Source organism: Anticarsia gemmatalis, chromosome 19 (genome assembly GCF_050436995.1).
Source record: "Anticarsia gemmatalis isolate Benzon Research Colony breed Stoneville strain chromosome 19, ilAntGemm2 primary, whole genome shotgun sequence".
NCBI lineage: Eukaryota > Metazoa > Arthropoda > Insecta > Lepidoptera > Erebidae > Anticarsia > Anticarsia gemmatalis.
This window is the reverse complement of record NC_134763.1, coordinates 9,403,554-9,416,726: the sequence shown is the minus strand read 5'-3', so window position 1 is coordinate 9,416,726 and position 13,173 is coordinate 9,403,554. Positions and strand designations below refer to the sequence as shown.

The following is a 13,173-nucleotide window of genomic DNA, read 5'->3' as shown; positions in this document are numbered from 1 at the left end:
TCTTTTTGTAGATAATATAACAGAAACACCTTTTATAGTACCTAAATTAACTTTGGCAGATAAATAAAACGTATACATTCTTCTCGTTTTCTTACAAATCATCAAACTCCATCTCATTTATTCAAATAAAAAATACAATAACATCTTATAACGACAACAACATCTTCTCTCTCGCTCTACGCATAAACGCACTGGTACAACTGTTCTTTCAACGCAGTAACTGTCTCGTCGGTATGTTTCCTCGCCTTAGCGGTGCAGGTCGAGAGCTTCTCACAGGACTGTTCGTTGTGACGCCTCGCATTGGTCAGGATTAGGTCCAGCTCGTAACCTAGTAGGACTGCCGCTCTTGATAGTTCTTGAAGACAGGTGGAGACGTCTTCTCTAGAGTACAAAAAGAAAAAATAATGAATGAATAGAAAATCGAGATATTTTTGTCTTGCTAATCTACAAAAGTTTTATGTATAGGATTTTGTTTTAGGGTACAGTGCATTTGACTGTACATATCAATGATATTATCTAGATATGTATTAATACGGTCTTGGTAAAAATACAAGATTCGTAATATTTTTTCTGTTTTAAAAGAAAACTCCCGCAATAAGGATTGCTCTTGTGCCGCGGAGAATTGCAATAATAGTATGAAAATTTATGTCAGGCGAATTTGGAGATTGCCCCAATCATTAACTATTGCCAGGAACTAATTGGTTATGAAAAAGAAACGACAATTATTTCCAGTTAAAAAAAACATTATAAAAACCCCACTCACTTCGGCACCCCACTCCTCGCAGGTCCACTGACTTCGAACGCCCTCGTCGCATCGACCAACGTCGCTTGCATATGAGCTCGAGTGATGCCGATCATTTCCTCAGCATACTTGCCCATCTTGGCGATAGAGCCGCGGGACTCTTCTGTACACGCGTACACGTAGGAGACGTGCCTGCTCGCTATGGAGCGGGAGGCACGGCGTTCTTCTGCGCACATTGCTAGGGAAATAAAGAAGAAAGTATGACCATGATATTTATGTAAACTTTATTAGTCCTGTTTATATTCTTGTATGTTGGCAATGTGTGTTACTAGTGTCTTGTCTTCTCGTAAAATAATTTAAAAAATAACTTTCCTAGAAAATATTATTTTCCTGATTGTCAATAAGACACTTTTTAACTTTAACAAACTAAAGAAAGCGGAATGAGTAAGTAATATCACATTTTTTTCTGCCAAAGATTATTGACGTCCAAATTGAATTAGCCGTATAAAACTAATGTTAACTAAACTAATGTAAACTCTCGTCCTGATTTGGTAGCCTCAATGTAATCATTAAGGCTACCCAATCAGTAGGAGAGTTTATTTAATTCGTCATTAACTTCTTCAATTAAGAGTGTAAAGCTAGTTTATAGCTTATAAACAAATTGCCATATGCTAGATAATTTGACAGGAAATGAAAAAAACTACTCTCAAAATTCCATCTGATAAGTTAATTGTACCGAAAGTGGGGCAAACTAAAACTTTCTAAAGATCGAAATGTAATTCCAAGATACCTGGTACTTTCAACTCCTCAGCCAGTGTGGTGAGCTCGGTATAAATCTGCTGCTTCCTCAACACGGCAGTGTTGATGTCATCCTTGATTCTTCTCAAGATCTTGCCAGTTAGTTGCTGGTATGAATTCTGGATGTTCCGATGATACGTGTCCAAGAACGGAGCTAAGACCGTGTCCATGTATCGGGAGATTTCACTGCACAGGAAACCCAAGTTCAAAGGTTTTATTAGTAGTAGAAAAAGACAACTTTTGAGATGGAATAATTTTTTAACAAATAATAATCAGTTTTTTTCACGGATAGTTCGGTGAGGTGATTATCAAATATTTCTCGGAATATCGGGAATCTGGAGTAAATGTTGATCCCGAAAAGACGCTAAAGATAAGTGTTGAGTTTTTTCTTGCGATTTTCAAAGTAGACTTTTTCGTTGCATGAATAGCAAATCTAGTCAAACCCTGTTTTATCCGACGTAAAACTATTTATTTACGCGTTATTTAATTCTTATCTACACCGCTGGCCGAATGCAAAACAAATAATAACAAAATGCATATTTTAGGTCTAGTGTCACATCTTATAAATAAGTTACGGAAAACCTATCCAAACACGTGTAGAATTAATGTTTGAAGTACCTGTTAGCCAAAGCCAGTGATGGAGGTCTCAACTGTCGTCTCGCGTTATCATTGGTAATATTCCATCTCTTCCTTAGGTCATCGAGATGAGCGTCCAACACCACAGGCTGGTGCTGCCAGGGAGTTATTTCGAAACATAGTCCTCCGTCTTGACGCAGATAACTGCTTCGGTACTAAAATAAAATTAGTAAAAAATAAACGTACTTCAGGACTGATATTATCACGAAAATTAATGGTTTAATATATTATTAGTTTTCTCACGATTTATGAGTAAAACTTATTTCCCCCTGCTCTAGTAATTTCTAGGCGTTATTTCACAATTACGCTTGGATAATTATCAATCCTAATAATTATCTTTCACATCAGCACGTAGTAAAAAACCTTAATTTAACTACTTTTCCGATTATTTTTTCACCCATTTGATTTAGTTCACACAGAATAGTTAGTAAAAGCAGTATAATTGTGTTTTCTGCAAATAACCACTATATTTTTTTCCATTTCCAAAAGGTTTCATACGGTTATTTTATTAAAGCATAGTGAATATCTTAGTTTTTCAACTTACCCTGCAACTAGCCACAGGTTCAGCAGCTTCAATACTGGCCACACACAAAGAAACCACCAAACCTTGGACCAACATGATTTTCCTTTACTTTCAAATAGATTCAATAGTTTAAAAGCACAGTCCTACGATTTTACGACTTAAACAATTAGTATTTGCAATTAACCGTGAATATTATTTTCATATCAATGAATGAGTCAAAGATTTGATAGCGTCCTAGGTTTATAAATGTAAGGAAACATGTGATGTAAAACGTGAGAAACACGTGTAACACTATTACGCGGAATGTGGAATTGTGATCCGATCACTCTTAGGTGCTGCATGTTTTAACTGCACTTTTAGCGCAGTGGTTAACGCGGTTCTCGCCGCAATAACCGTAGCGCTGCGTGTGGTGGGTTCGAATCCCACCTAGGACAGATATTTGTGTGATGACCACAAGTATATGTTTGTTATTAAATTGAAATATCAATTTACTATAAAGTTTCCCAAACTCAACGCATAATTATATATCTTGATTAGAAAATAATCAAAAGAATTTCCTCGTATATTTAAAGTAAACATTCAAGCATCGCTAAGCCGTAAAGGGTCTCGTATTATAAGTAAAACCCGTCGTAAATTCATGAGGGCAACTATAATACCTTTAATGGGCATCATAGACCTTAAGCGGACGTCGTGATGACCCAACAAATGCGAGGGAACTATCAATTATAAGATAATCACAGCTTTTGTAAACGGCCGTTTTAAAATTAAATAATTTTGGATGCCCGTCGCGATTATAAAACGTTCTTTTATAAGGAAGCGATAGAGCATACATTGAGTTCATAACAGCAGCGCGATTATATACAATCGTTTATACCGACTATCAAAAGTTTGACATTAAAAATGTACTGCAAAAATAGTTCCTAAGGCACCCAAAATTTGGTCAATAGCTAGTCAAGTTTCAAAAGTCAGTAGCGGTAAGAAATGGTTTGTCAGTTCAAAACTTACTTTTCACATAACTAAACGGATATTATACGAATATTAAGCAAACCTTATGCATCGTGCAGTCTTTCTTTCTATCTTCTCATCTCTACAAACCAAAAATATCTTACCGAAAGAATATATCTTATAAAACAAAACGACCGAATGAAACTCCTTCCTTCAAAAATTCCAACAAAATCATTGAATAAAAACTTTTCAAGTTCCTTAAGAAATTCGTAATCGGTATACCTTCCATTGTAGGCTACCTAGTATTGATTTTTAATTAGTAAAAGAGCCGATCTAATAAAAGGTTGAAAGTTGAGTTAAACTTGAAGATAATTTAATGAAATCCGGTCTCTAATTGTTCAATGGAAAAACGTGATCGCAGACTACGGATATTTTACTCCTGAAGCCTCTCAAATGAGAATAACTTGGCAAGGATGAACTACCTTAGAGTTCATTACACTGAAGTTTATAGGACAAGCAGTGATAGCAGTGCAGTATAAAGCCAGCTATGTATATAGTATAAACCGACAACTTAGTAGAGAACCTTTTCATGCACGATTTATCTAGAATATAATCAAGATTTTGGTGTATTTCCAAAATTTAAATAGCAGCATCAAACTTGCCACCGATAGTTGCAAAAGACGGTCGGTCTGCTGTTTAAAAAGCAAAGCGTTCCACTGCCTACATCTCCAGGTGTTATGTTATACACAATTTTGAGGCATATTATTTTCATAGTACTTAAAACCTGCAATGAGCTTTTAACTACAGAAAAACGTCTGAAACTTAAAAACTACTGAACTTAATTAAAAACATTTTTACCTAAAGACCAAAATTAAATATTAACTTTCGTATTTTAGTTCACCTTAATTCCTATAACATCTCTTAATGTAGACTCCGTTGCAAAATTTACTTCCTCCTTGTTAAGGCTTTGGTCTTACTGTAAGCTTATAGCGGACAAACTATAAGCGTAAGCGATTTAATTTTTTGTTAAGTTAGTTAGAAATTGAGTATAGTAAAATTCGATTTCATATGGCTAACAGTAATTTGATAACACCGTGTAAATAGAATTTTAAAAGTAACTTATAATTTTAAATTATTTCCAGTAACTACTATTGTATATGCTGAAATGAATTGATTTTAACTTGCACTCTCCTACGGTCGTAGATCCCGAATTATGACTTTTATTTTAAACCATATTTTATACTTAACTCTCACTATTAATATATTTGATAACGATTTGGTATTAATTGTCCAAATGCCTTGTGCTATAAATTAAGATGCTATATGAGGGAGTCATTTAGCTAAAGCGAATGCTCTAGTACTTTCTAGGCTGATTTATAAAAGTGTAATACACATGTCATATGTACGCATTTTTTTTCCCAAACCCAATTCAAAAGCACATTCTTCCGAATCTTTAACACAAATAATCACATTTCTCGACCCGCTTCTCGCTACCACTGCCACCTAGGCCGAAGCATTATATTTTTTCTAGCTAAGTACACCGGCTATCTAGCCGGAGACGTTACTTGAATTAATTATACGGTTAATGAAATTTTTTACTTTACAACACCGAATACGTGGTTTGCTCATGAGAGTTTTTGTTTTATCTCCCTCGAGACTTTATGATGCAGACGCTTGAAGAAAATGTATTTTAAGAAGAATGAAAATTTAAATAGCCAAACGACTTTTATCTTAATTGACAACAACCGGACCGGATTTTTACATGCCCACCGAAGCACGGAAACGCCTAGTTCATATACCACTATGCGGTAACCTATCTATGGAATGACCACACCAAGGTATGCTAAGCCCACAGATAGTTTACCGACTGGTGAGCGTGACTGGCTTTTGAAAGTTTTGAGTCATAAACAATGATAGATTATTAATCATTTAAAAACATAATTGTCGGTAGAAAAGCCGTATCTTCTTGTGAGAGTTTACTACAATAACAAGAACATTAAGTTAAGACATTTAGTTCATTATACTTGAAGAAGTGCGTAAATTGAGTGTAGCATTAACTAAGCCTCTATCTAGACATATTGTATCTAAAGGTATTATATATTCAAGATTTCTGAATACTTAATTACTTATAGTTTCTCATTAATTTAGGTTCAATATTTTGCTTTTTACTACAATCACTAATAATAATTTGAAACGTATATACCCTTATTACATTCTAAATACTGCTTTACCTAATCCAAATATCTTTAAAATATACAAGTACAAACACACCCCATAATTTGATAATACTACCTTCCCTGTTAAAACAAGATAAACACCTCCAGACACCCTTTAATTAAGATAATTTTACCCCTGATAACTTTTTCTAACAAATTGAGGAAAAATACCAAATACGTGTGCAAAAATTTTCCCCAAAAATCAGGAGACTCCCAATCTATGGGAGAGGTAAAAAAAGGAAAATTAAATGGGTGCAAGTGATTACATAGTGTTGGGTTATAATCAGACTACAGTGTACTATTTTTCCTTATTCCAATTGGAATTTAAATAATGGTAATAAGTTGTATTATGTTGTTTTTGTTCTTACTCTGATAACAGAGCTATGTGTTTCATGAACTAAGTCTGACTGTAATGCAAATGCAAATAATGCATGGTTTTATTTATTTCTGCAAGATGTTTGATTACATTACATTTTACACGTAAGATACTTTTTACCCCGGGAAATCTCTTCACGGGGACGTAATTGCGGGCAGAAGTTATTTGTTATCTATAATACTTATCACAACTTACGACTATTATTTGGTTTCCATTTTTTATCCCACAGTCCATGATATTAAAGTGTTATTATAACCCAACGTGCGGTGTATAGCGACTATTCTACGACAATAACAGAAATCAATATCAAAATACATACTACAATCTCAATTACCAAGAGACTTACAATCCAAAATAACGCACCCAGTATATTAAAATACCAGTTTATTTTCTTAACATAAACCAGTGGCAATTAAATGAATCTTTTGTTTTCCACATTTCTTGGTACAAAAGTATTTGTTAACAAAAACATTCCTAGCTCGGAGCACACGACGTTGGACCAAAACGCAATGAAAATATCTCTCCACCTTGAAATTTCCAAGCATTTCCTAAATTTAACATATGGAAAATAAACTTTATGCAAATCACTGAAGGCATATTTTTGTTTGTTTAAGCGTGAACGTGTACCATTGAGGTGGAAGAATGTTAAGAGGACCGTGAGTTTATTTTTAGTGTCGAATAGTTTCAGACAAATTAATATTTTTAATAGTTTTACACCAAATACAGATTTTTTGAAATAATAGTCTCTAAAAATTAGGTAAATTTAATTCCCTACTAAACATATTTTTTCACGGTTCGAACAAAAGATTAATTTTAGACATTTTAATCAACTTAAAGTTTGATGACATCACTAAATTATTTGATTTTTGTAAAGGAATCAAACCCACCATGTCTATTTCAGAGTTTGTTAGATATGAATGACAACGTTTACTGAACATTGTAAAGAATAAGTTTAATAAAATTATTTGCCTGAAGGAATAACCAAAGATGAATGGAACACTAGCTTATGGGATTCAAAAACCATTGTTCTAACCCTACAAAAGCAACAAATAAAAAGTAAATCACATTCTCGAACTCCACGGGCCAGTTTCACAGCTTACGGCTAAATGCCGGATAAATTACCTAATAGATAAAGTCCATCCGAAAAGCTAATGTTATTCAGTAGTACCGGCCGGAGCCGTAAAAATCTCATATTGCAATCACTAAACACTACATAAATAGCGACATGTACCATCATTGCGATACACTCGAGACATGCTACAGCGACGGAACGACGCGAGACAGCGCACCACGCACCTGTGTTGAGCTTTGTGTTACATACATACAAACATACATACGACTTATTTGTTATGTTCCGAATATACAAATCTAGATCTGAACGACAATTTTGAATGGCTTTATTAATGTGTTTTACAGTACTCAATAGTTTTTATTTTTAAAGACTTAAGAATAGATCTTGTGGCTTATACAAACAATGGATACAAACCACAATAGAGTTGAAACAGCTATTTTTGGATCGTATAAATATTTGTTTCATGTGAGAATTAAAACCACGACATTCGGATGTAGCCGTAGACACGTTAAAGTTACTTTTTTTGTATTTTAACATCTTAAGGTTCCATATAATCCTAAAAAAATATATTATTACAGCAAAAATAGGCCTGCGTGTTTATTACACTTTAATAAATCACTTAAGTCAATAAACGTAGCAATAAGCACATAGTATCGTTAGGATATAGGCAGAAAACGTTTTACAAAAATATTCACGCCAGAATACCGAAGATATGCTACTCCCTCAATGTGAAAAAAAAAATGATTTTCTCAAGATTTAAGCGTCACGATAAATCTTAAGTAAAGATAGCAGTTTAAACTAAGATTTTTTATAAAAATATTTTTAACTAAATTTATTTTAATGTAATCTGTCGTGTAGAATGCTTAACGTCAGTAAAAATAGTTTAATGCTTCAAAATGTAATTACGTTTTCACTTTTATTTTAAGATCTAATTTGAAAAGGCTTTTAAATTCGATGTTATTTTTCTATTAGATTTAGTAAAATCTAATTGACTTCAATTTAATCCAAATCTCTTGTAGTAGGTTTATGTAGCAAGGCTAGAAAATGCAGTAGACCATATGACAAATTGAGGTAAGAAGGCATAAATATGTTTTATTTTAATATAAAAGTTTTTTTACCTCCTCATGGGGGAGATTTCCAATAATCGTCACTTAGTGCTCTTCTACACTTAGGAATCTTCATACCAAATTTCCACTTTCTACGCTTAGTACAATCATTCAGTAACGGAAGAGTTTAACGTATTTTGAGATTAAATCGACTATAGTCTTCCTTGTCTATCACACTAAAACAATCGCTTATAGTATAGTTACTTACCATGCATCGGTGATAATCTTCAAAAGGTAAGTAGCAGAGTTCTCGTAACCAGCGGTCCTGTATGACAAAGAAATGAATATTAATGAAGCAAAATAAGTTTTTAGGGACTGAACCAAGTTCTCTGATCCCTGCTAACTCTCATAGTAAAAGGCGTGATTTTATATACGCATGAAAGTTTACTTTCAAAAACCCAATCAGGAAAATCTAAAATTTGTTTTTTTATCTTTGTTGTGCAGATTTAGCTTATTTCTCGTGTTGTAAATAATATTGTAAATATTATGTTAGTAAAATAAAACTATTTTTCTATATTATCAAGGATCCATAATATAAAGAAATATACTCTACAATAAAACATAAGTAGTAACAACACAACATAAAATCAACGACTTATAAAGGGAGTTCCCGTGAGAGGTCCTATGACCCATGTTTGTCCGTTCCCATGGCAACGCGGATACATTTCCTCGACCACATACAGGAGCAATCACGAGGGAGTCATGATCAGTCCCTCAGGTAGTAATACAGTTCTAAATTTGTAAATTGTGTTTACTAGTTTGTATGAAAGCGAAATATATTTTTTTGTTTTCCAACAAACATGATTTGAGCGAAGACCTCAGACATGTTTTTTTAAATATAAATTATTCGTTAGGATGTTTTTTTTTACGAGTGAGGACTTTTTCAAAGCTTTACTAAGTAGTAATGCTTGCGACAGCTAGTTGTCAAATCTTGGGTTCGAGTCTCGAGTCGGGTAAAAGTATTACTGAAAATTACATTGCACTTGAAAGTTCTCAGTGCTTTAGTTCCTTAGGTTTAATCTCCGGCTCGGAAAAAAATATATTTTTCCCCAAAATAATATTTCAGTATGTATTTAATTGAATGAATTTGTTCACGCTCTAAAAAGCTTTAAAAAGTTAAGAACGATTATGCATACAAGGTCATCTATAAAAACTTATAACGATAAAAATATTAAATCCTTTCCTTTAAAACAATAACATAAAAGCCGTTTTTTATCAACACACAGTATACTACAAGTTTATTTTAAAAGCAGCGTCATCGTGAATGAAAAATTCTCTTCCAAGTAATTTATGATAGTACGACAACAGCACCTGCGGTGTCCACTAACCATGGATGAAAAGAAAATATACTGAGAAACTGGGGATAAAAGATAGCTTATGGAATAAAGTGCCTGTGAGGGTTTTACGGGTTGGTTGTAGGTGAATGATCTTTGTTGATACATTTTTTGAAGCTACATTTGCTGCTATTTTTTAAAGTTTTTATATTTTCTTGCTTTGCTATACGTATATTATTCTATAACTAGTTAGCTCATGCGGCTTTGCTTGAGCGTCATTCAAATATTAAGCACTTTTTAAAGTAGCGCCGCGCCACGCAAAGTTTTATGATAATTGGCTGGGGGCTCTATTGTAATAGTGTAAAACAGACAGATTGCATTTGTATGGACATGCATTTTTTTTATATATTTAAGTATCGGGTTCATAGTTACCGAGACTCACCCAAAAATGGAATTTTTGGAAAAAATACATAAATGTCAATTTTTTAACCTATTTATATACAAGCTGTGCAAATCTCCTAGTAATTGATATAAAAAACTAACCAATCTACGCACGAATTAAAAAGAAAACACCATCAGAAAGTTAGAACACAATCCATTGTAGGTACAGTTGAACGCACATGCAATACTGCCAACATACCAGCATAGAAACGTATTGCGTCAAACACAAAGAAAACCGCATGATATTCACGTCCGTTATATTGGTAATTCTGTGTACAGACTGTGTATAATTTTGTACTGTTATTACGTTTTCGTATTCATTGGAGTCTCGTTTTGCTGATGCATTATAACGGCCATAGGTTTGAAAAAACCCAGCCTGCGACCAAGGCCAGTGTAACTTGCGCCGAAACGTCAGGCGTTTTAAGATAAAATGCGTGATGACTTTATAAATAAATAAATATTGTGGGACAACTCACACACGGTCTGATTCGAAACTAAGCAGAGCTTGTACTATGGTAACCAGATAAAAACATACTTATATACTTCTAAATACATACATAAATAGATAAATTAACAACCAGACTCAACCTAAATTTCCGTATTCTATTATATCTTACAATAAACATGCAACGCAAAAGCTCTAAATGTAACTTCTTTATTTTACGTAGTGCATTAACATTGTAGCATAGAGGTGACAAACCATCCTGATGTATATCATCTAAGTCGTTTATTTAAATAAAAATATAAGTACTACATGTAAACATACGGATAGTGACCGGTCATCCATATTTTTAAGTAAAAAATCTGTATTTCTTGAAAAAAAGTAATTCTTCGCAAAAAATAAGATTAAAGCTGTCTTTAGACAACCCACACCACACTCTCTAAAACCAAACTAAGCACTAACTGTCATATCAACCTAAGAACATATTTTAATAGAATTTAACTTATTCTTTATCTACTCTACTACTATGCAAAGTTTTAGCAAGAACAACATATTCACGTCAAATTCGTCTCCGTTCCTGTTTTTGTGCACAAATGAGCTTGCAGAAAGTACCGGCAGGTGGCGTTCACGTCTCATTTCTCACAGATATTCCACGTCATTCACCGATGCACCGTTTAGTTTCGATCTAGGACGTATGTTTTACATAATATGTATGTATGTGTGTATGTATTATGTTCAGGTGCACATGTTTCGTTAAAATAGGTCAGGTAATCTTTGAGGTGAAAATACTGGGTAAATATTTTGTATGATAGTGCAGGCAGGTGTTAGTTGAGTGATAGTTTATGAATGTTTATCTTAGATTAGTTTTATTAGTTGATTTGATTGGTTTCACGGTTTTTAAACCCATTACTGTCCTACTGCTGAGCAAGGGTCTCCTCCCAAACGAGGCAGGGGATAGGCCTTGAGTCTGCCACGCTAGCCAAGTGCGGTTTCGGGACTTAACATGCCTTCGATAAATGTATTAAACAAATTTTAGGCAGCCGAGGTTTAAACACGATGATTTCCTTCTCCGTTAGTTACGTGTAATAATTATTTCTAATACACACACAACTTCGAAAAGTAATTATTATTAACAGCAATGGGAGTGAAATGAGTTAAAAAAAATTACTATACTCATTGGCCTGTATTTCAATTGCAGGTAAGTAATTAATAATACTATTATTTTTATAAAATGTCTACAATAGATGATGATTCAAATACAGCGGGGAATAGAACGAAAAGAAAATCTAAAACAAAGTTCAGAATTACCTACTTACCAATACATCTAAGACAACACCTATAAGTTCCAGACACCTCATACTTTAGGGTTAGGCACAAACTTATCAAATAGCTAACTTCGCTTCGCAATAACCCTCCACGCACTCGAGTTTACGAGGCAGGCTAAAACGCTACAACTATTATTTCCAGCCTAAGTACTAAATCCACTCATAGCGTAATATTAAGAAAGAAGATTTATAACAGAGGCTTGAATTAAGATTTATAGAGCACATCTGCACCGAGTGTATTAAGGGTTAAGACGTACGACTCGACGCGTAATTTGCGTCATTACCGTTTAGCGTAAAAGATCTGAAATTTTACTAATGTTGTTAGTACGAAAGTAAGGTGGGTGTCTGTTACTCTTCCTCTCAAAACTACTGAAATGGTTTGGATGATTGGCAGTTTAGATATTTTTTTTTACTTCAAGAAACGTTACCACCGGTAAGCGTATCCTGCAAGTAGCTCAGTTGTATATTTGCAAAGTTAAGGTCCGTTTAAACTAAAGTTACCGTTTCAGCACTTGTAAGTAAGCATCACATATTATTATAGCTTATCGGATAGATTGTCTAAAGTTGATTTCATAAATTAACGCTTATTTTATCCGTTCTAAGATAGAATTTTGACAGTTTTCATGCATTTACTGTCACTCTGCTAGGTTATCCCTTATTCATAGACTGTGAAATCTCTTCGACAGCTAGATAAAAAAATAATTACAAGCAATAAAATTCAGGCCTAAAAATAATCTGGATTAAAAGATCATATTACAATAATCTGATTATTTGCAGTCTTAGACAAGATTATACCAAAAATTAAGCAAATGTTACCGTTATCAATTATTTTGAAAATATATTTTTCTGAAAAGGAAAATAATATAATTACAGCTCATCACGCGTCATAGATCATCTAATTAAGACGTTAATAACATTTACGTTAAAAATAAGAACTAATTACGTTTATAGAAGCTTTGTAAACAAAAACAGATTCATTAATACAAATTGGGCTATATTTAACATATATTTTGATGTTTTGGATTAAATAAGGACATTTCTGTTTAAAAGACAACTCCCGCACCCGCACTAAGGATTGCTCAAGTGTCGCGGGGACTTTTACAAACAACAGACACAAAGTACAACCAGGCCTGAAATAATTATTTGTGGATCTTACAAATAATTGTTCCATGTGGGAATCGAACCCACGACCGAAGCAATGGTAGTGGCGTGGCGACGTAAACATAGCGCCACGAGGGCAGTCAATTTGATTATGGTAATGGTCTTTATTTTTCTAT

The 13,173-nt window shown here is 33.7% G+C and overlaps 1 protein-coding gene and 1 long non-coding RNA gene across 2 annotated transcripts in view; both read right to left on the bottom strand.

Moving 5' to 3' along the window:
- LOC142981170 (uncharacterized) overlaps nt 1–13,173 on the bottom strand; it is a 180,676-nt gene that overhangs the window by 155,825 nt on the left and 11,678 nt on the right. The window contains exon 2 of the long non-coding RNA XR_012959924.1: nt 8,623–8,679. This is a non-coding gene — a long non-coding RNA (uncharacterized LOC142981170). The remainder of the gene's footprint in view (nt 1–8,622; nt 8,680–13,173) is intronic.
- Nucleotides 88–2,879, bottom strand: LOC142981146 (uncharacterized). Its single transcript, XM_076126843.1, has 5 exons — nt 2,721–2,879; nt 2,159–2,331; nt 1,533–1,726; nt 764–980; nt 88–381 (listed from the first exon to the last, which is right to left on the bottom strand). Exons 1-5 carry the CDS (start codon nt 2,793–2,795, stop codon nt 177–179), a joined length of 864 nt encoding a protein of 287 aa, XP_075982958.1. The 5' UTR covers nt 2,796–2,879; the 3' UTR covers nt 88–176.